The 20,056-nt window shown below is 35.9% G+C and overlaps 1 protein-coding gene across 1 annotated transcript in view; it reads left to right on the top strand.

Moving 5' to 3' along the window:
* TMEM170B (transmembrane protein 170B) overlaps positions 1 to 18,809 on the top strand; it is a 31,578-nt gene extending 12,769 nt beyond the window's left edge. Inside the window, exons 2-3 of the mRNA XM_019628481.1 lie at positions 7,250 to 7,420; positions 16,842 to 18,809. Of these exons, the coding sequence (XP_019484026.1) occupies positions 7,250 to 7,420; positions 16,842 to 16,972 (302 nt within the window). The 3' untranslated portion in view covers positions 16,973 to 18,809. The remainder of the gene's footprint in view (positions 1 to 7,249; positions 7,421 to 16,841) is intronic.
* Positions 18,810 to 20,056: the final 1,247 nt, after the last annotated feature.

Below are 20,056 nucleotides of genomic sequence, written 5' to 3'. Positions count from 1 at the left end.
TTGCTTACTTAGTGTTAGGCTTATGGTGGGGGCAAAGGGATTTCTCTGCTGTCCTGGTCCACTGTTAGTCTTTGGCAAACCATGTATGTTAGGGTCATGGCAAGCGGGGCTGTCTGTATTTTTGCCTTTTTGAACTATGGTAGCCACACTCTTTTTTCTATCTGATAACCTTGCCTGCTTCTTGGCACCTTCTCTTATTCAAAGCAAAAGCCTTAAGCCATTGGGGGATGACAGTAAATTCTGTCACCCTCAGGATGACCAGAGTTTTTACAGTGTCATATTCCCCATTGCGTGTAATTCCATGATTTGATTATTATGTCTCACAGCAGTTTCTCATTTTTTTTTAAAGATTTTTATTGGGGAATTGGGGGATGGGAACAGCACTGGGGAATTGGGGGAAGGGGAACATACAAGTTGCTGTCGTTTTGTTCTTCAGTCTAGCTGTGGAGGACGTTGCTTCACTGGCCCACGTTGGTACCGTCGTTGCGCTCTTCCCAGGTGAGGCAGATCAGTTGCCGGTTTCTGGACGGCCGCTCACAGTGGCTGCTGGCCACTCATGCTGGCTGCTGGCTACACATGGTAGCCCATGGCAACCCACTGCAGCAGGGGCTGCAGCCTACACCGTCACCGGCGACTCATGTCAGCCCAGCTCCAGGTTGAGCTGTTGTTCAGCATCTTAGCTATGGAGGGCAGTGTCACTGGCCCTCATATGTGGGATCTGAACCAGGGCCCTCTGGCGTCCCAAGCCAGCTCTTAACCACCACACCACTCGGCCGGCCCTGTTTCTCATTCTTGGGTGTGCATGAGAATCACCTCCAGAACTTGAAAAAATTCTGATGCCCAATTAAATCAGAATTTCTGGGGGTAATATTTCTTTTGGGTTCTCCCAAATGACTCTAATATACAACCAAGCCAAAGAACCATTGATTGTTTAGAGTGCCTCACTCCCCATTCCTCACCCTCATTCCATCTCCAATATGTTTATCATTTGGTTTATCCTGTTAATTTTTAAAAATTCAAATGTAGCAATGTATTTATTCTCTTGTGATCTTCCTTGCTCAGGAATATGTACCCCATAGTATCAGCTGCATGCTATGCTCTGAAGAACCTGGGGTATTAGAATATATGCTACCATTGAGGTATCATTCATTAAATGCCAAAAGTGTCAGCTGTTGTTAATATATGAAAGTACCATGACAGTAATTTTCAATGAGGTGTGCGACAATCTAAGCCCCCGGACACATGTCAAAATCATCTAGACCAGAAGTCAGCAACTTTCTCTGTAAAGGGCTAGTACTCAACATACTCAACATGTGATAACTGCAGTGAATATTTTTGGCTTTGTGTGCTGTATGATCTCTCACAACTACTCAACTCTGCCATTGTAACATAGCCAGAGACAATAGAATAGCCATAAACTATAACTGAGCTGTCTATGTTGCAATAAAACTTTATAAATAATTAAATTTGAATTTTGTGTAATGTGCCTTGAAATATTGTTCTTTTGATTTTTTTTTCAACCATTTCAAACTTTTTTCGCTCACAGACTGTACAGAAATAGGTGGTGGGCCAGACATGGCTCATGGGCCATATCTGAGGCTGACCCCGAGGACCTTTCAGATATGAATGCATCATCTTCCTGAGAGTCTAGTAGGCCCCCTATATGGGACATATCCCCAAACTGAGAAATCACTGCTGTTAGAAGCTAAGGAGACCAGGTTCCACACCTTAGATTTGCTAGAATGAAAAAGAAAGGTTGAGATATTGAGACAACCTAATTTGAACATGAGTATTTAAACATATAATGTGCACCATTTCTATAAAGAAAGTAGAAAATTATGAACAGTCCCCAAATATAGTCTTATCGGTATATTATTTTCAGCTCGAGGCTTAGTGCATGTTGAATACATAGTAAGTTTTCATTATCTACTTGCTAATGATATTAAAATGTTAGATTCTCTATAGAGGATTAAAAATATATATTTAGTGTTTGTCTAATGAGATAAGTTTCCTTGTTTTTTTACTTTGGATTTTTACGTAAATATCTGTATGTTCCTTTAGCCCAGAATAGTGATTTCTATCTCTATTGCATGTCATGATTATTTGATTGAGTTAGTAAAAATGTAGTAGTTTAGGTCCTAGCTCCAGAGAGTATTAGTTCCACTATGGGTAATTCTCACCATACCATTGGCTTTGATGAATTATGGAATGAAAAACTATTTTTTAAAGACAGTATATTTGCAGTAAAAATTTTTAAAAGCATTTCACACAGGATAAAAAATAAACAGTAAAGATTATATAAAATATCATTCATCCATCTTGTCTTTAAAAGATAGCCTTTGTTAAGTCTTTCGTTTATACATTTTATGTACATATACAAACATGTAATTTTTAAATAAATGGGATCAAACAATATGTACTATTCTTTGACTTTTCATGCAATATATTCTAGACATCTAGAGAAATTAATTTCTCATAAATAATTTTTCCAAGGATTAAAAACGAAAGCACAGAATGTAATTTTTGAGTGACTTGGCAACCAGAGCTGATGAGAGATACAGATTGAGAGCAGGGCTATTCTAGTATTGTTTGGAGGCTGGAACAAATCACAACTCTCCTGGCTCTTATCTGACTAAAAAGTAAACAAAACACTGCAAAAATCCAGGCAAAACTAATTTAAAATGAAGATTATGGACAGCCTTGGATAGGGAAAAATAACCAAAAGGCTTTATATGTGCCTCGGAAGAAGGGATACTTTTTCCGTTGAATTAAAGTGATTGTATGGATGGCATGCTTCAAAGATTGTTTTGTGCATTATATTTTAAAATTTTTGTTCCATATTTTGCTTAGCACTTGAAAAGCCTCCCTCTGGCTTCCTCCTTTCATTGCTGCTCAATTGCTAGAAGCTTGGAGTAGGTGATACATGGATGGAAAGGAAAAACTGGACGCCTCTGGGTATTCATGTTAGCTGTAGGATATAGACAGCTTAAGAAAAGGTGGTGCTATTCCATTTCTGTCCTCTTAGTATCTGTCCTTCCACTAGGGCTCTCGGGCTCCTGTTCTTGCTGTGCTCTTAGGATCTGTCAGTTGTCTTCACCTGAGCTGACCCAGTGTTCGCCAGCAGTGGGTAGGAATTTAGAGAGACTTGTTTATCCAGAGGAGATCCAGATTGTCAGAGGCCTGTTCATTGACAGGGCTGTGTTAATCTATCGGGTAATTCAAAATAACGGTAATAACGGGACACCTAAATGATTTGTAGATATGTTCAGGGGAGTTTAATTTTTTCCATGATAAAAAGTATGATTTTTTTTTCTTTTTATAAAGGGAAACATGAAAGTAAATTTGAGTTTAGGTAGTTTGTGATCGTTTTGCTTAAGGGATAATCCTGGTCATTAGGGGACCATTTAATATTCCATTTTAGTTGTAGAATTCTTTGATACCTTAGGGTTTTGTAAAAACATTAAACTTAAAATTTATATTTCCTAATTATTGGGTAAATTTATTGTTAAGGTCAATAGCTATATAGCCAGTAGGCAGAGAACATAATTTGTAGTGTTGAATAGTCCCTCGTTCATAGTGTTAAATATAGTCAAGAAATTTTTTATTCTACTTCTATGACAAGGACAACAAAGAAAAGTGGTTTTTTGAGGGGCCAATCTGATGAGGTGTCAACAGTGGTCTTAGGACACAAAGCAAATTATTGCCTTCTCGTCTCAGGATTGCCTGCCCGTTGCAGAGCCTTTCCTTGTCTCAGAACTCCCTTGATGAAAATGCACCCCTCCCCCATTGTTACTCCCTTATATAGCCTTACTTTATTAGGTTCACTTTGGAAAATCACCTTTTTTTAAAATACAAATATTTTCTGAGAAAGTTCAGCCTTTTTGTCTGTAATGTATTTATTACAAGTTGAAGCCATTTGTTTGGGAGTGATAGTATGAAAGCACTATTTCCCTGAAAGCTTGGATAGAAAAACCTTTTAAAAGGCAAACTTTGTCCATTTTTCCTTAATCACCAGCATCTATCTCTTATGCCATTGAGAAGCTTGCATGGTACTTTAATATGCATTGGAAAATATATCAAGTGTACCTCCCTTGAAATGATTTTAAATGATCTGAGTCCATCCTAAGGGTCCATTCTTAAGAATTTCGTATCCCTCTTTTGGTTTTAATTTAACTTTTTATTTTGAAATAAATGTAGATTCATGTGCAGTTGTAAGAAATAATGCAAAGGCAGCCCATGTACTCTTTACCCATTTTACTCAATGGGAATATCTTGAAAAACCACAGTATAATATCAAAACCAAGATATTGACATTGATGCAATCCACCAACCTTATTCAAATTTCATGAGTATTACTTGGATACTAGTACTCATTTGTGTGTGTATATTTAGTTCTATGCAGTGTATATGTATCCACCATCACGTCAGAATACAGAATAGTTTCATTGCCACAAAGATCCCTGGTGTTATCCTTCCTGAACCACATCCTCCTTCCTTTCTCAAGAGTTTTTTGTTTTGTTTTTAAATGGCTTGTCATTTATGGTCTTGACTTAAAATAATTATCTTTTAAATTTATGTCCATACTTTTAAAAAATTTTACTTATTCCATTTTTTTTTTAAATTGGGGAATTGGGGGAGGGGAACAGTGTTGGGGAATTGAGGGGGGAGGGGGAACCAGCCAAATTGTTGTTCTTCAGTCTTCGTTGTGGAGGGTGCCAGTCACCATCTGGCTGCCCGTTGGCAGCTCGTGGCCTTTAAACTCAAGGTGCTGTGTTCAATCTTAGTTGCGGGCAGGCATAGCCACCATCCCATGCGGGAGTCTAACAGGCAGCCTTGTTGTTAAGAGCACATGCTCTATCCACTGAGACATCCGGGTCGCAGCTCAGCCCAGGGTGCTGAGTTCATTCTTAGTTACGGGCAGGTGTAGCCCACCATTGAACAGGCAGTCTTGTTAGGAGCACGTGCTCTCACCAGCTGAGCCATCCTGCCACCTGTTGGCAGCTCAGCGGCAGCTTAGCTTGGGCGCAGCATCACTGGCCCATGTGGGAATCGAACCGGCAGTCCTGTTGCTCGAGTTTGCGCTCTTAACCAACTGAGCCACTCGACTTATTTCAATTTTTTGAGTGTGATAAAACTATATAACATGAAATTTACCGTCTTAATCACTTTTAAGAGTACAGTTCAGTAATGTTAAGTACATTCACATTGTTGTGCAACAGATCTCCACATCTTTTTCATCTTGCAGAACTGAAACTCTGTACCCATTAAACAACTCCCCTTTTCCGTCTTCCCCAAGCCTGTGACATTCACCATTCTACTTTCTGTGAGTTTGATTACTCTAGGTACTTCTTATATGTGGAATCCAACAGTATTTGTCCTTTTGTGACTGGCTTATTATCATAAAGTCCTCAAGGTTCATTCATGTGGTAACATGTGACAGGATTCCCTTCCTCTTTAAAGCTGAATAATATCCATTGTATGTGTATACCACGTTTTTTTTATTCATTCATCCATCCATGCATGTATGGATGCTTGAATGCTCTTGGCAGTTGTTAATAATACTGATAGGAACATGGATTTGCAAATATCTCTTCACGATCCTGCTATCAGTTCTTTTGGATATATACACACAAGTGGAATCGCTGGATCATATAGTTGTTGGTTTTTAATTTTTTTGAGGAAACACCACAGTGTTTCCATAGCTGCTGTACCATTTTATTATCCATTCCCATCAACAGTGTATAACTGCACTCTAATGATATTTGGGTAAGTTAGTTTTAATTTATCACTTTTATTTTATGACTATTATTGACTTTTATGCTTGACAGAGAGTGATACTATCACAAGTAGCAGATGAGGTATTTTCCATTATAGAATGTTTGCTAGTAAGAATGACTCTCAAGGTGACAGCTCAACATTTTTGAGTCACCTCTTTTAGCTATAAGTAACAGAAACTTTACCTGAACCAGTTTAAATAAAAAGAGGGATTTTATCACAAGAAAACTAGAATTGAATCTAAGGACAGTAATGTTGCAGGGCCTTAAAAACAACTGGAAATGGGATTTGGTTTTCTCTTGTCTTTGATGGATTTTTTTTTTCCATTTTGTATCGTCGTTTTCATCGTGTGATGATGAAATGGCTGTTCACAGATCCTGAACCCTTCAGTTTCAGCCACCCAAAGACCGAGTTGCTCAATTGGTCTCAATCCAGAATTCCCAGCAGAAGGGAATGACATAGCTGGGATCAGTGGCCTGCCCTGCTATAACTCACCACAAGCATGGTCAGAAAGATGGAGTCAGTGCAGGGACCTAGCAGTATCTGTGGGAGCTGTATGTATTGACTGGGAGGCTGCAGCTGGCAGATAGAAAGGGAATGAATGCTAGAGACAGAATGAAAGGTGTGCTCATCAACGCTGCATGAGCTAAACTTCAATGGATAGTAACAGGATATATTGAAGAATAATGGAGTGTGAAAAGTTTCTGGTAAAAACTATTAAAATGATCTGAGGCAAAGAATGCTTAATAAAATTTTTTTTAAATCTGACTATTTAGTTGTGTTATATGAAGTTAAGAGCCAAGAGGAGAATTTCCTGAAATTCTTAAAATCATAAAAGAGAAAATCATTGACTCATTTCTGGAATGATTTGAATTAAGGGGTAGATTTTTGAATGTCTTTTTTTTTTCTTTTATGGGGAATAGCCCTGGTCATTGGTTACACATTGCTTTCATGCTACAATGGCATAGCTGACTCTTTTAAGGAGGGTGCAGCTCACAGTGGCCCATGCAGGGATCGAACCGGCAACCTTGGTGTTATCAGCACCACATTCTAACCAACTGAGCTAACCGGTCACCTTAAATGTCTTAATACTACTACTTAGTGTAGCAAATAGAAAAGTATACCTCAGACAGCAATAAATAACAAGGTTTATTTCAGGAGTTTTAAAAATACATTAGTCTTATCTTACACAAATTGATGTATTATAGCTATATGATAGAGACATTTAGAGGAAGTTAGAACATAGCCTTAACCTTGTGAAGTTGTGGAGGGAATTATTTTCTCATCAAGCATTAGGGATGATCATAATCATTAACATGTATTTAGGACTACTATGTGTCAGGTACTGTGCTAAGCATTTTTGTATCTATTATCTCATTTAACCTTCCCAAACCCTGGGTGCTCACAGCTTGTTAAATTGAATTTTCTAAGATGTTTTTCAACAGAATTATTAATCCTTTGCTTTTCCTTTCAGAGATGTGGTACTGGATCTTTCTCTGGGCTCTCTTCTCCTCTCTGTTTGTCCATGGTGCTGCAGGAGTGTTGATGTTTGTGATGCTGCAGAGACATAGGCAGGGGAGAGTAATCTCTGTCATTGCAGTCAGCATCGGATTTCTGGCTTCTGTAACTGGAGCAATGATTACTAGTAAGTTGATTTTGTTTTGTTTAAAGACAGAATTTTATATGCACATACGGTTTGGGTAACTTTGTTCTTATTGTAAATGTAACATGAGTGTAATTTTTCACGTAGAATATCTTTTCAGGACTAACGCACTTCCCCTGCAAGGTAAAGATCAGTCCATTTATTCATTGCAATAGTTTTTGTATTTCTACTATGGAAGACTCATCATGAAAGGACGTGTGGGAAATACAAAAACTTGTAAAAATTGGCAAGGGGCAAAGCAATTTATGAGAAAATTTATCTTGGAATGGATGTAGTTTCTGCTTTAAAGGAGCTCACTATATCCTCAGGGAGAAAGGTAGGCACACAAATATGATGGTGATAATTGTCATTAAAAGAGAGCGAAAATGTGTCACCTGCCTGAGACTATGAAATAAAATTGCACTTCCTTCTTATGTACAAATTATGACACAAATCTCCCCTGGCCAACGAGAAATTAGCCCCTTTAGAGTGTCCTCCCCCTATTTGCAAGTTTTCTATGCATGTGTTTCACACAGGTCCTCAGCCCCTTCCCTCCGTCTTCTCTGAACACTGCCCCTAGGCCCCAGCTCCAGCCTCAGGCTCAGTTAGTTCTGGTTTCTGCTGTGAACTTAGATGCATCTTATTGAGACTGGAGCGTGCCCCAGCTGCTTCCTTAATGTGGTACTGCCAGAAACTGGCTGCTGCTTTATGCTGCTGGTGATTCTGTCACTGTGACTGAATAACAGAGGCTGGTATTGCCGTTTGCTTTTGACCAACTTCCAAATGTCAGGGACAATCACTGCTACCACTGGACCTGTTTTGAGACACTTCAAGGACTTTTTCCTTTCTAATTGGGTTCTTTGCCCCAGAGTTAAGAGGAAGTCCTTTTCTTCTGTAGTTCTAAGGCCTCTCCTTCTGTGTCCACAGTCACCTTTCCCAGAGTGGTTGGTATAGCTTGCCCTGTTCTCATGTCTCTGGTAAGACAATCATACAACAGCTGTAGTAGTAGTGAATCATCTATTTTCTCATCCTTTCTTAATTTACTGTTTGGTATTTCTGTGTTAACTTGTGTTAGATGTTGTTGCTTCTGTTGTTGCTGCAGTCTACCCGTAACTTTATCATATGGTATGTCATCCAGTTTGCCATAGACAAGTTTTCACCTTGTTTCAGGTTAAATCCTGCAGCTTAGGATCACATAGTGAAGTTATAGCAGATTCCACTGGAAAGATAGACTGGAGCCACATCCTAGAAGATCTTGGAAGGTCAGCTGGAAAGTCTGGACTTATTCTGCAGGCAGTGGAAAAGAAACAGATATTTATGAAAGGAGTTGGCAAGGGGCTAAGCAGTTCGATGGGAACATGGGTTTTATAGCTGAATATAAAATATATGTGAAGAACCAAGAGAAAACTCTTGAGAGAGCAGGGACCTTGTCTGTCTTCATCACTACTGTACCCCCAAAATAAAGCACTACCTGGAACATAATACATACTCACAAAATACTGGGATGGATGGATGTAGTGAGGGAGGAAGAGTAGAAGAAAGGGTAGGGAAGAATGGAGAAAGAAAGGGAAGGAAGAGGAATTCAGAGACATTAACTGTAATTTGAACTTGAGGTCAGGATCTGAACTAGAGTAATGGCAGTGGGTTGGGAAAGAAGGAATTAATGTAAGGACTGTGGCAAAGGGGGAAGAATTCAAATGAGTTATTCATTGTGGTGGCATACAGAGACATGCCAGGGACTGCCAGTGTTTCTGATGTGGGCCCTGTTGTAATTGTGGAACAGTGAACAGAAGAGGGAGGAGAAAGGAACAGCTTGTTCGGAGGTCTTAATAGTATGTGTGTATGCGTATTTGTTGTTATAAATTATTGTACAACTTAAGAAATGGCATACTACTTGCGTTTATCTCAGTGGGGTGCTCACGCGCACGCGCACCCAGTGGGGGTGCCAAAAAAATGTATACAAGTGGACACTTTGGTCAACGTTGCTCAAGTAGTACTTCTCTGTAATCAGAAGTGTCTGGTCGCTGATGGCAGCCACTTTGAGCACCTCTTGTAGTTGCAGAAGTCAAACATGACTTGTATTCATCTTTTGTCATAGCTATATATTGAGTATTACACTATTAATACAGTTTTCCTTTCTTAACATGTGTATACATATTTTTGGCACCGTGTGTGTGTGTGTGTGTGTGTGTGTGTGTGTGTGTGTGTAAAGCTTTCAACTCAGTCAATAAAATAAGCCAATTATTTTAGAAACTGCAGTGTTGTATTTTAAAATCTTAAAAAATATAAGTCTGACACAATTTCAAATAAAAATCTGCATCTAGGTTAGCAATAAAACATTTAAATTTCTTCTGGCTTTGTGACCTGCAAACACCTGAATTAAGAAAACTAGCCAATGTGAATATTTAATTATATTTTCTTAATGTATGTGAGTGCCAACTTTATATTCAGTTCAGTAAATGATTTCTGAATATCTATATTGCATAAGATACTGACTGAATGTTGATATATATTATTATATTTTTCTACTACTTAGATTTTATTTCCAGAATAGAGTGATCTTTGTCATTTCAGTTGGTGTAGATAATAGTTAATAACAGAATTGGGAGAAACTGGGTTTCTGTGTAATGCCATCACTTGGCATTATGTAGCTGTCTAATTATAGCAAATCTGAAAGTATAAGGTGATATCTCGTTGTTGGTTTAATTTGCATTTCTCTGATTACTAATGAATTTGAACATCTCTTTCTATGATTATTATATACTTAAATTTTCTTTTCTGCAAATTGCTGCTTTAAATTCTGTGCTTGCTTTTCTTTTGGGATTTTTGTTTTCTTATTTAAATGATAGGTGTTCTTCTATATAGGAATATTGATCTCTGGTTGGTTTTGGACTCAGCAAATAAATCCTCTCAACCTTTTATTAGTTACCTTAATCCATGATGTTATTTATTGAGTAGAAATCCTTCATTTCTAATAATCAGGTTAAAGATTTTTTGCTTAATGATTTATAGGGTTTTATTTACTGTTTTCCCCTACACTAATGTTAAAGATATTCTGATATATTTTCTTCTGTTAATTTTATAGTTTATATTAAGGTCTTTACTTTATCTAAAGCAGGATTTAGCAAACATTTTCTTAAAGGGCCAGATAGTAAATATTTTCAACTTTGCAGGCCAGATGGTCTCTGTCACAACTATTCAGTTTTGTCATTGTAGCATTAAAAGCAGTCACAGACATATGTAAATGAATAGGCATGGCTTTTTTAAAATAAAATTTCATTAACTAAAACAGGTGTCTGCCATTCAGGTCATAATTTGCATACCTTTGTATTTGATATTAGATAAGGTTCCAGGTGCCTTTTTATCCCGCTCATATAGTAAGTCAATTTTTACCACATCAGCCACTAAAAATCCATTTCCTCATTGATTTGTAATGTCACCATTTTTGTGTATTATGTTCTCCAGGTACATAGGTATGTCTCTGAACTCTGTTCTGATTTATTAGTCCCTTTGTTGGTTCTTGCAGCAAGGCCATATTTTTTTATCCCTATGGTTTTATAGTACAGTCATACCTTGTTTAATTGCGCTTCACTTTATTGCACTTCACGGATGTTGCATTGTTTTAACAAATTGAAGGCAGGATCCTACACCAGCAAAAAGATTATGACTCCCTTTATTGCAATACTTGCTTTATTGTGGTGGTCTAAAGCCAAACCCACAATATTTCCGAGGTATGCCTATATTTTATAATGTCTGGTAGGGCTAGGTCCCTCATTTTTGTTCTTTCTCTAAGTTAACATAGCTATTCATGAACCTTTATTCTTTTATGTGAATTTTTTAGTATGTCTGCTGAGTTCCTCAAAAAGTATGACTGTGATTTCTATTGGGATTTAATTAACTGTAGAGGTTAATTTGCGAAGAATTCGCATATTAAATAAATCCACTCAAGAACATGTAATACATCCCCATTTATTCATATCAACTTCTATGTCTTTTGTTAGTGTTTAAAAATGTTTTTCTCAATAGGAGAGTTGTATATTTTTAAGTTATTTCCTAAGTTCATTATGCTGTGGGTATCATGCATGGTATCTCTTGATTACATTGTTTAGTTTTATTAATGTAAAGAAATGCTGTTAATTTTTGTAAGTTAAGTTTATGAAAGATTAACAAAGCAAAAAACTGGTTCTTTGGAAAGATAATAAGATGAATAGATTATTAGCAATCTAATTAAAAGTGAATTAAAGCAGAAAAGTAAGTTATAGAACAAAACAGAAGAAATAACTGCAGACCCGATAATAAAGAGACTAAAGAATTATAAAGATAACAGTTTTGTGGACAGCTATATATTCCTAAATATAAAGCATCAAAATTAGCATAAGAAGAAATAGAAAATATGAATGGAACAGTAAATATTTTTAAACAATTAAAATGTTAAAGACCCCTTCTCCCAAAAGAACTCCTATCCCAAATGAGTTTACAGATGATCTCTATCAAATTTTCAAGGTACAATTAGTTCCTGTTTTATCCAAATTATTAAAAATAATAGAAAGAGTTAAAACTAGGCATAGTGTATTAGCCAAAGTAATCTTGTTGGTAAACAAGATGAAGACTACATAAGAACGGAAATATAGAGGCTCATTTACCTTGGATTGCAAAGATAGTTCAATATCAGAAATGAGTATGGCTGTCTGTCAATAAAACATTTATGGACACTAAAATTTGAATTTCATAGTTTTCATGTATCAAGAAATAGCATTCTTCTTTTGATTTTTTTCAACTGTTTCAAAATATAAAAACCATCCTTAGCTTGTATGCTTTAAACAAACAGGGGGTGGGCCACATTTGACCTGTGGACTGTAGGGTCTTGACCCTTTATCTAACTATATAACTGATAGAATCAACACACTATGAAAACTAAATGTCATAACCTTTATATTTGCATTCTCTCAGGAAATATGGAGGGCAAATCAAATCACTTTAAATTGGTATACTCCTCTGCAGGCACTTTATGTTGCTATATATGTGTGTGTGTGTGTGTGTGTGTGTGTGTGTGTGTGTGTGTGTGTGTGTATGTATATACATATACATATATATATATATATATACATATATATATATATATATATTGACATCTTCTCCTGGTCTGTCTTGTCCTTATAGCTTATCTTTTACTCACCTTCAGATCAACTCAGCTGTTTTCTTCACTTCGTCTTCAATGTACCAGTCTTCTCTACCCCTTAATACTTTTGGGATTTTTTCCTTTTTCCTAACTGATTCTTCCTGTCATTGTTCATATTGGAAATTCCTATCATGTATCATTTATTTCAAGCACCCTATTTCTACTCTGTCTTCTTCATTCTCACATATCTTCGTCTCATATTTCACCAAGAAAATAAATACCATAATGTTTGTACTCCTTCAGCTGGCTACTATTCAGCAAAAATACACCTTAAAGCAAGTGAAAACTAAAGCACAAATAGTGGAAAGACATTTGTAAAAAAGATTACTATCCAAGCTATATTTAAAGAAAAGAACCCTATGACTCAAATAAGAAAAAGTCCATCCAGTAGAAAAATGGATGAAAGATTTGACAAGCATTTTATGAAAGTAGAAACCTTAATGGCCTTTAACGTGAAAAAAAAAAGCCCAATCACATTAATTATCAGGGAAATGCAGATTAACCACAGAGATAACATGTTTCGCTTACCAGATTTCAAAACTTTTAAACAATATTTTGGATAACTGCTTCTGAGTATATGGAGTAGTCACTGGAGTATAAATTGGTACAACTACTTTGGAAAACAATTCAGCATTTTCTAGTAAAGTCATAAATGTCCATAACATAGGGACAGAGCAATTCTACTTTTACCCGCGTATTGTAGAGAAACTCTTGACTGCATATGTGTGCCCGGTGTCACGTATAAAGATGTTCACAGAAGCAGTGTTTGTCAGTGTTACGGATTGGAAACAAGTGTCATCAGCAGTAGAATGAATAAATAAGTTGTGGTCTATTCATACTTGGAATCCTATACAACAATGAAAATGTGAATTATAGCTATATACAACATGGATAACTTCAAACATCAATGTTGAGCCAAAAATTGTAGAATATTTACAGTATCAATATGTATAACATTCCTTTATTAAAAAACTAAGTAATATATCTCCTTATTAATATAAGCTGGTGGTAAAGCTGAAGAAAAGGAAAGAAATGATAAAAACCAGGGAGGGAATGGAACATGACTGAGAAGGGTTCACGGGAACTTCAAAGGAAGTAGTAATGTTTTTTTCTTTAATTGGATGATAGGTACTTGGAAATTTATGGTTATTTTTATAACCTACATATAATTTTATAAATACTCTTTCACATCTGCCAATATTTAATAGCAGTATTTCCAAAATCATTTAATAGGCACACAAAATTATTTTCTTTGAGACCTTTTAGATTAAGAGATTCACTGGAACAGTGTTTTCTGACCAGTGCTTCTGTGCTGTGAAATGATACAATGCAGTGAGAACTTTTATAAATCTTTTTTTGGAGGAGAGTTGTAATTTACAAATTGGTTTCTAACTGATTATCCACTGGGAGGAAATTGGCAACTGGCTTTATTTTCTTAAAATGTCTCCCTTGATTGTGGAAACTCTGAAGTTTATACTGGCTTTTCTTCTTTTTTTAAATTCATTTTTCTCCCCTCATTGTAGGCTACACTTGAAAATCTTGCCCTCTGTTCCTTGAAAGATTATAAAGAAAAATGGAATATTTAGTAGTTTTGTTTGTTTTCCCCCAAATAACAGGGCCTTCCAAAGTGAAAGCCATTATATCCTCACCAGAACAGCTACATACTAAGTAATGGAGTCAGCTTATTTGGAAAAGATGACAGTGAAGTAGAAATGTTTTCAGTACTCATGCTTCTATTTCGTGAAACTCTTCTCTGATTCCCTTCTGACATTTCATATGGTGCTTTTCCATGGCTCCTGGCCTCCAATTAAATTCTAAACCCTTTTGGGAGATGTCCCAAACTGATTTCCTGGGCCCTTAGTGGAGCTTGGATTTTAATTCACAAGCCTAGCTATAAAACCCATGCTCTTAACCTTACATAAACATGAGAAGTTTGAATTGACAGATTTGTTTGCCATTTCCCAGGCAGCCTGAGCTAATAATTGCTTAAATTTTCTACTTCTTGGATCATTTTTGGAAACTTAGGGCCAGAGAGATAGAGACCAAATTGTGGTTTTAAAAATTGAAGATACTCGGGCCGGCCGACTGGCTCATTTGGTTAAGAGCGCAAGCTCTGAGCAACAGGGCTGCTGGTTCGATTCCCACATGGGCCAGTGAGCTGCGCCCGAGCTGAGCTGCTGTGAGCTGTCAACAGGTGGCAGGATGGCTCAGCTGGTGAGAGCATGTGCTCCTAACAACAAGGTTGCTGATTTGACTTCCACGTGGGATGGTGGGCTACGCCTACCTGCAACTAAGATTGAACACTGCATCTCGAGCTGACCTGCCACTGAGCTGCTGATGGGTGGCCAGATGGCTCAGTAGTTAGAGTGCGGGCTCTTAGCAACAAGGTTTCCCGATCAACTCCCACATGGGATGGTGGGCTACGCCCATCTGCAACTAAGACTGAACATGGCACCTTGAACTGAGCAGCCGGATGGCGACTGGACTTGGAGCTAAGCTAGCTGTACCCTCCACAACGAAGATTGAAGGAGGAAAAACGTGGCTGTTCCCCTTCCCCAATGCCTCAACACTGTTCCCCTTCCCCAATTCCCAATAAAAAAAATTTAAAAAAATGAAGATACTCATGGAAATCTAGGGTAAATTCAAATAAAAACAGAGTATTTTTTCAGGTTTATTTTAGCATAATATCTGATAACGAAAAAGGCATGGGATCTAAAAAGTTTTTAAGAATGTCATTCAGTTCTAAAGTTCAATATGACCAATTATACAAGTGAAGCACATAACTTGATTAAGTAAATTTTGGTACCACTAGGAATTTTATTTATTATTAAGATGATTATCAGTTACTTTATTATTTTCTGGACTCCTTGTACTCTTTTCCACTTAGTATAACTATGAAATGATAGAATGATTGGGGGATTTATGGCCAGATGAACCTGGATTGAAATTCCAGCTTCTACTTACTATATTTCTTTGGGCTAGTAACTGAACCACTCTGAGCTTCCTTTTTACATCTTTAAATTAGGCAATATTACTCAGGGGTGGTATAATATTTAAATAAGATATTTGTAAAGTTCCTATCAAGATACATAATATACAGTAAATACACTATACATTTTAATTTCCTTCTTAAAACATGCATATGAAGGTCCTTAGCTTAGATTAATAATTTGCTTTTTTCATTTATATCTCTTATAGAGGAATACAGTAATTTTTACTTGGGAGGTTTTAAATGAACTACAGAATTAATTCTTAGCTAATTTTTATGAATAGATTGCTATCTCAAATAATTGTCAATTGAGTGTCTTTGAATAATTTGTTTCTGCTATTCCTGTATATTTGACCATTCTACGATATGTAGACAGTTTGTTTTTCAGAAAAATCATTTTAAGGCCATCTCAATTTGTGAGATGGTGGCCTACTGTAATTTAAATGCTTCTTCCTTTTTGATTTCCAAATGTGCTTTTAAAATCATCCATCTAGACACCATATCATTATATGTACAATATTAATAAGATGAACTATTGAATCAGAAAAGCTCTGAGGCTCCTTGTAACTCTAAAATTGTCTCATTCTCAAAAGTGCACATTATCTAAAACACTTTTCCTAAAACAGACGTCAAGTTCATCTTCCATTTTTATTACATATCACGATAGTATTCTCCAAATAACCTTACATTTGTATTTAAATGTAGTAAATATAAACTATTTTATATGGTAGATTGTGAAATGAATTTATCAAGTATTCTGATATCTTATATGATATTTAAGAATTAATTTACTGAAAGAAATTTTAAAAGATTCCTTTAATATTAAAATGCCCTTGAATCATTTAGAAGTTACAGTAAATTGTGTAGTTTTGAATTATCATTTATAATTATCAATATATTTTGTATGTTTATAAAAATGGTAATGAGTTCTGGCCAATTCAGTACTCAGGTGAGAGATTATATACAGTAATGAATTATTCATTTTTTATGCATGTATTTGGCGTCAAGCAAGCAACTCTACTATAAACATACATTTTCTGGTTGAATGGAAACCTTTGTTTCAATTAAGTGGGTAAATGTGGTATGGTAAAGTGTAACTTACCAATCACAAAGAAACTCCACAGAAAATTTGTGAAATTGAACAATGACTTACTCTGCTTTGATAAAATGAAAAGCAATCCTAAGTTACAATCATGAAGTGTGTTATAAAAATGAGTTAACGCGTTATTTTGTTTCTGCCCTCGTTTCTCATCCAGGTGCAGCAGTAGCGGGCATTTACAGAGTCGCAGGGAAGAACATGGCCCCTTTGGAAGCCCTGGTGTGGGGCGTTGGACAGACTGTACTGACATTAATCATCTCCTTTTCAAGGATCCTCGCCACACTTTGAGGTTTCTGTGGGAATGTCTTACTTCACATAAGGAAACAGATGTACAGAGTCTCTGAAAATGGCATTGTTAACAGGTGGGAATGATACTGTACAAGAATTTGGAAGGAGCCGGCAGAAGCTAAGGCCTTGAGCTGCATGGAAAGATTGCCCTCTGGTGTTCGAGTGATTGCACTACCGCACTGCACCTCACGTGCCTCCGTCCCAGGCAAGGCCAACGACACTGAGAAGCTGCAAGAAAAAGCACCTTGTTTAGCTGCCAAATCAGGTTAACATGGGTGTTGAATCATCGTTTATAACAGTGTTGAGTTACAGGGACGTTTCGAGGAATTGATATATGTGCCAAACTCTCTTCTTTTTTTATAAATTGATCATGTGACAATTTGCAAGTGTAGATGAGTGCTGTGAACATGTTTAACATGAATTCAGGTAACGTAGTGAGATTTTTGTTTTGTAACGCTAAACCCTGTATGAGTGCTGAATACCGAATCATTTAATAGGAGGTAAATTATTTGATTTTTAATGTTAAACATTTCTGGGATTAGGGCTTTAATATGCCTAGGCATTATTGTTATTTAATTTATGTGGAAAATAATAATGGAAAACTAGCTAAACTCTTTTAAAGACTCAAAGTATATCTGTAGGGCGCATCCTTTTCACTAATTTAAATAACACTTCTAATAGTCTCCCTCATACATAAATGTTCTATTGAGATGAATTCAAAAACTCTATGGGTCACACACACTGATTGTAGTTTGTGTGCATAAAAATATAATTTGAAAATAAAAATTTTCATATAAATTTTGTTAGAAAAGAAGTCTGAAATGCATGTTGCATTATTTGACCCTTCTAAAGAAAATTTTTGCCATGTATATCATGGAGAAAACATCTTTACAACTAGTATCTCAGTGGGATTATATTACTTGTTGATATGTCTTGATTTTTGACAAAATGTAAACAGTCTTTCATTCTGGAGTATTAACTATATTTAAAGATGGCCTAAATTAGGCTGTGAAAACAAAAAGCCACATTTGTAGATAAGTAGTAAGTTATATAGGAAGAGTAATAAACTCTTTGAATATGTGGTAACATAATTTCGCTAAGTAAAAATTGGGGAATTTAGTAAATAATTTTTAAACTTGGCAACTCATCTCAGCGTATCAGAACAGTACTAAACATATCTTTAAGTGATTCATCTTAGTTTTTCAGTTCTTGATTTATGCTGTTGTTTAAGTTTATTAGAATGTGTGATGACTATTGGAAATGAAAAATTCCTTAGTATAAAACATTTTAAGGGGTTTTGGCAATATATACTTGTTTTTAAGAGTACAGCAATGAAGGGAAACAGAACTTTATTGAACTTATCTCCTGCTGAGATTTTTTTTTTAGTACCAGGTACAATTACAAATGTGCTAACTCAAAGGAAGAGCCACTGCAGAGAATATGAAGATCAATCCAGAAAAATAATTGGCACCCTCTAGCCTTGCTGTTTTGTAACCTGTTTGATAAAAAAGTAGGTTTCTATTAGGTCCCATTTAAATTTAAGATCTTTGTTACCCATGCCACTTTTCCTTCACCAAAATGCAGACTATATCAACAACTCAACAGTGAAGAGTTCAGGGGGGTTACTTTTACCAGTGGGAAAGCCAGTTTGGGGGAGTTTCTCATGATGTGGCTTGGAAATTTGTTTTAAAGAAAAACAGTTAGCAGCTGTGCACTCTTAGAGATCATTGAAGTAAAAAAATGACTTTTTAATTATGTATAACCCTGAAATTATTTTCATGTGTTCTTTATATTCTTGATATTTTCCCAAATTAAATTTAGGCATAAATTTTCCAAATCAGTTTGATTTCTCTTTTTCTGTTAGACTTGAATTTTGTCTATTCTGTCAGTAATTAAAAGTATTCATAGTCTTTGAGAGGCATTAAGAATAGCATGTTGAAGATGTATAAAATGAATATTTATTTTAACATATGGTTATGTTATGATTTATTATGTTAAGAAAGTTATCATGGGGGCTGGCCGAGTGGCTCAGTTGGTTAAGAGCTCGTTTAAGAGTGCGAGCTCTGAGCAACAGCAGTTTGAGTCCCAGCCCGAGCTGAGCTGCTAACAGGTGGCAGGATGGCTCAGCTAAAAAAAAAAAAAAAAAAGAAAAAAGAAAGAAAGTTATCATGGTAAGATATTATGGAGCAAATGATTCACAATCCAAAATTAACCAGAAAATAACTTGGGTACATTAAGGGTATGAATGCGTGGACCAAAGAGATTTAAACTCCTGCTTTTACTCTAGAATGGAAGTATAATTGGATGTTAATAGTTCATTTGTAGAGTGTCCTAATCTCATCAAGTTGATTTACATTTGTGTGTGTGTGTGTGTACTTTTAACTTTGGGGTGAACTTTTTATTTCTTTTCTGTTTTCAGTTATTTCCATTGGGATTTTGTGTAACTGTCACTCTTTTGATGTTTTGAAATTACAGTTAATAGTGTGAATTGATGGAATTGTCTTAATAGCTATTTCTATGCTGAGATTTTTAAAAAGTTAGTGGTTTTCCTATAGAGATAAGAAATGTTTAATGATATATATCTACACACATATATATCATTATATACATATATATAAAGCTGCTATAGATAAATACTTACTAATTAGAAAGCTTTTGTTCCGTGAACACATTCATGTTCCAGTGGAGAATTTGTTCAGTTGAATGATATTTTAAATAGGTTTGAGGATATTTGAGATTTTTTAATTTGGGGAGATTTTTCTTGGTTTAATAGTGCTGGAGACCCTTGTTTGTGATGTGACAAAAGCCCTTATTGATGTATTTGTGTTACAACTTCTTAAAATGTGTTTGTGATTTAGCTGTAAATTTTCTGTGATAAATGCAGGAAGGGCAGGGAAATCCTCTGCAGTTTACATTTCTTTTTTTAAAAAAACGTTTGGTAACATATTGCTGACAGTTGAAATAAATTCCCCAAAGAAGAGACTCGTATATGCCCAAACTAATTATTATTTAAAATACTGTTTAGAAAAGTTCATAGATCAGAGTTAATCAGTGGGCCTCATCTAAGCTACAATAATGCTTAAA

This window comes from Hipposideros armiger, unplaced genomic scaffold (genome assembly GCF_001890085.2).
Source record: "Hipposideros armiger isolate ML-2016 unplaced genomic scaffold, ASM189008v1 scaffold_796, whole genome shotgun sequence".
Taxonomy (NCBI): domain Eukaryota; kingdom Metazoa; phylum Chordata; class Mammalia; order Chiroptera; family Hipposideridae; genus Hipposideros; species Hipposideros armiger.
The sequence above is the reverse complement of the archived record's forward strand: the minus strand, read 5'-3'. Positions and strand labels throughout refer to the sequence as shown.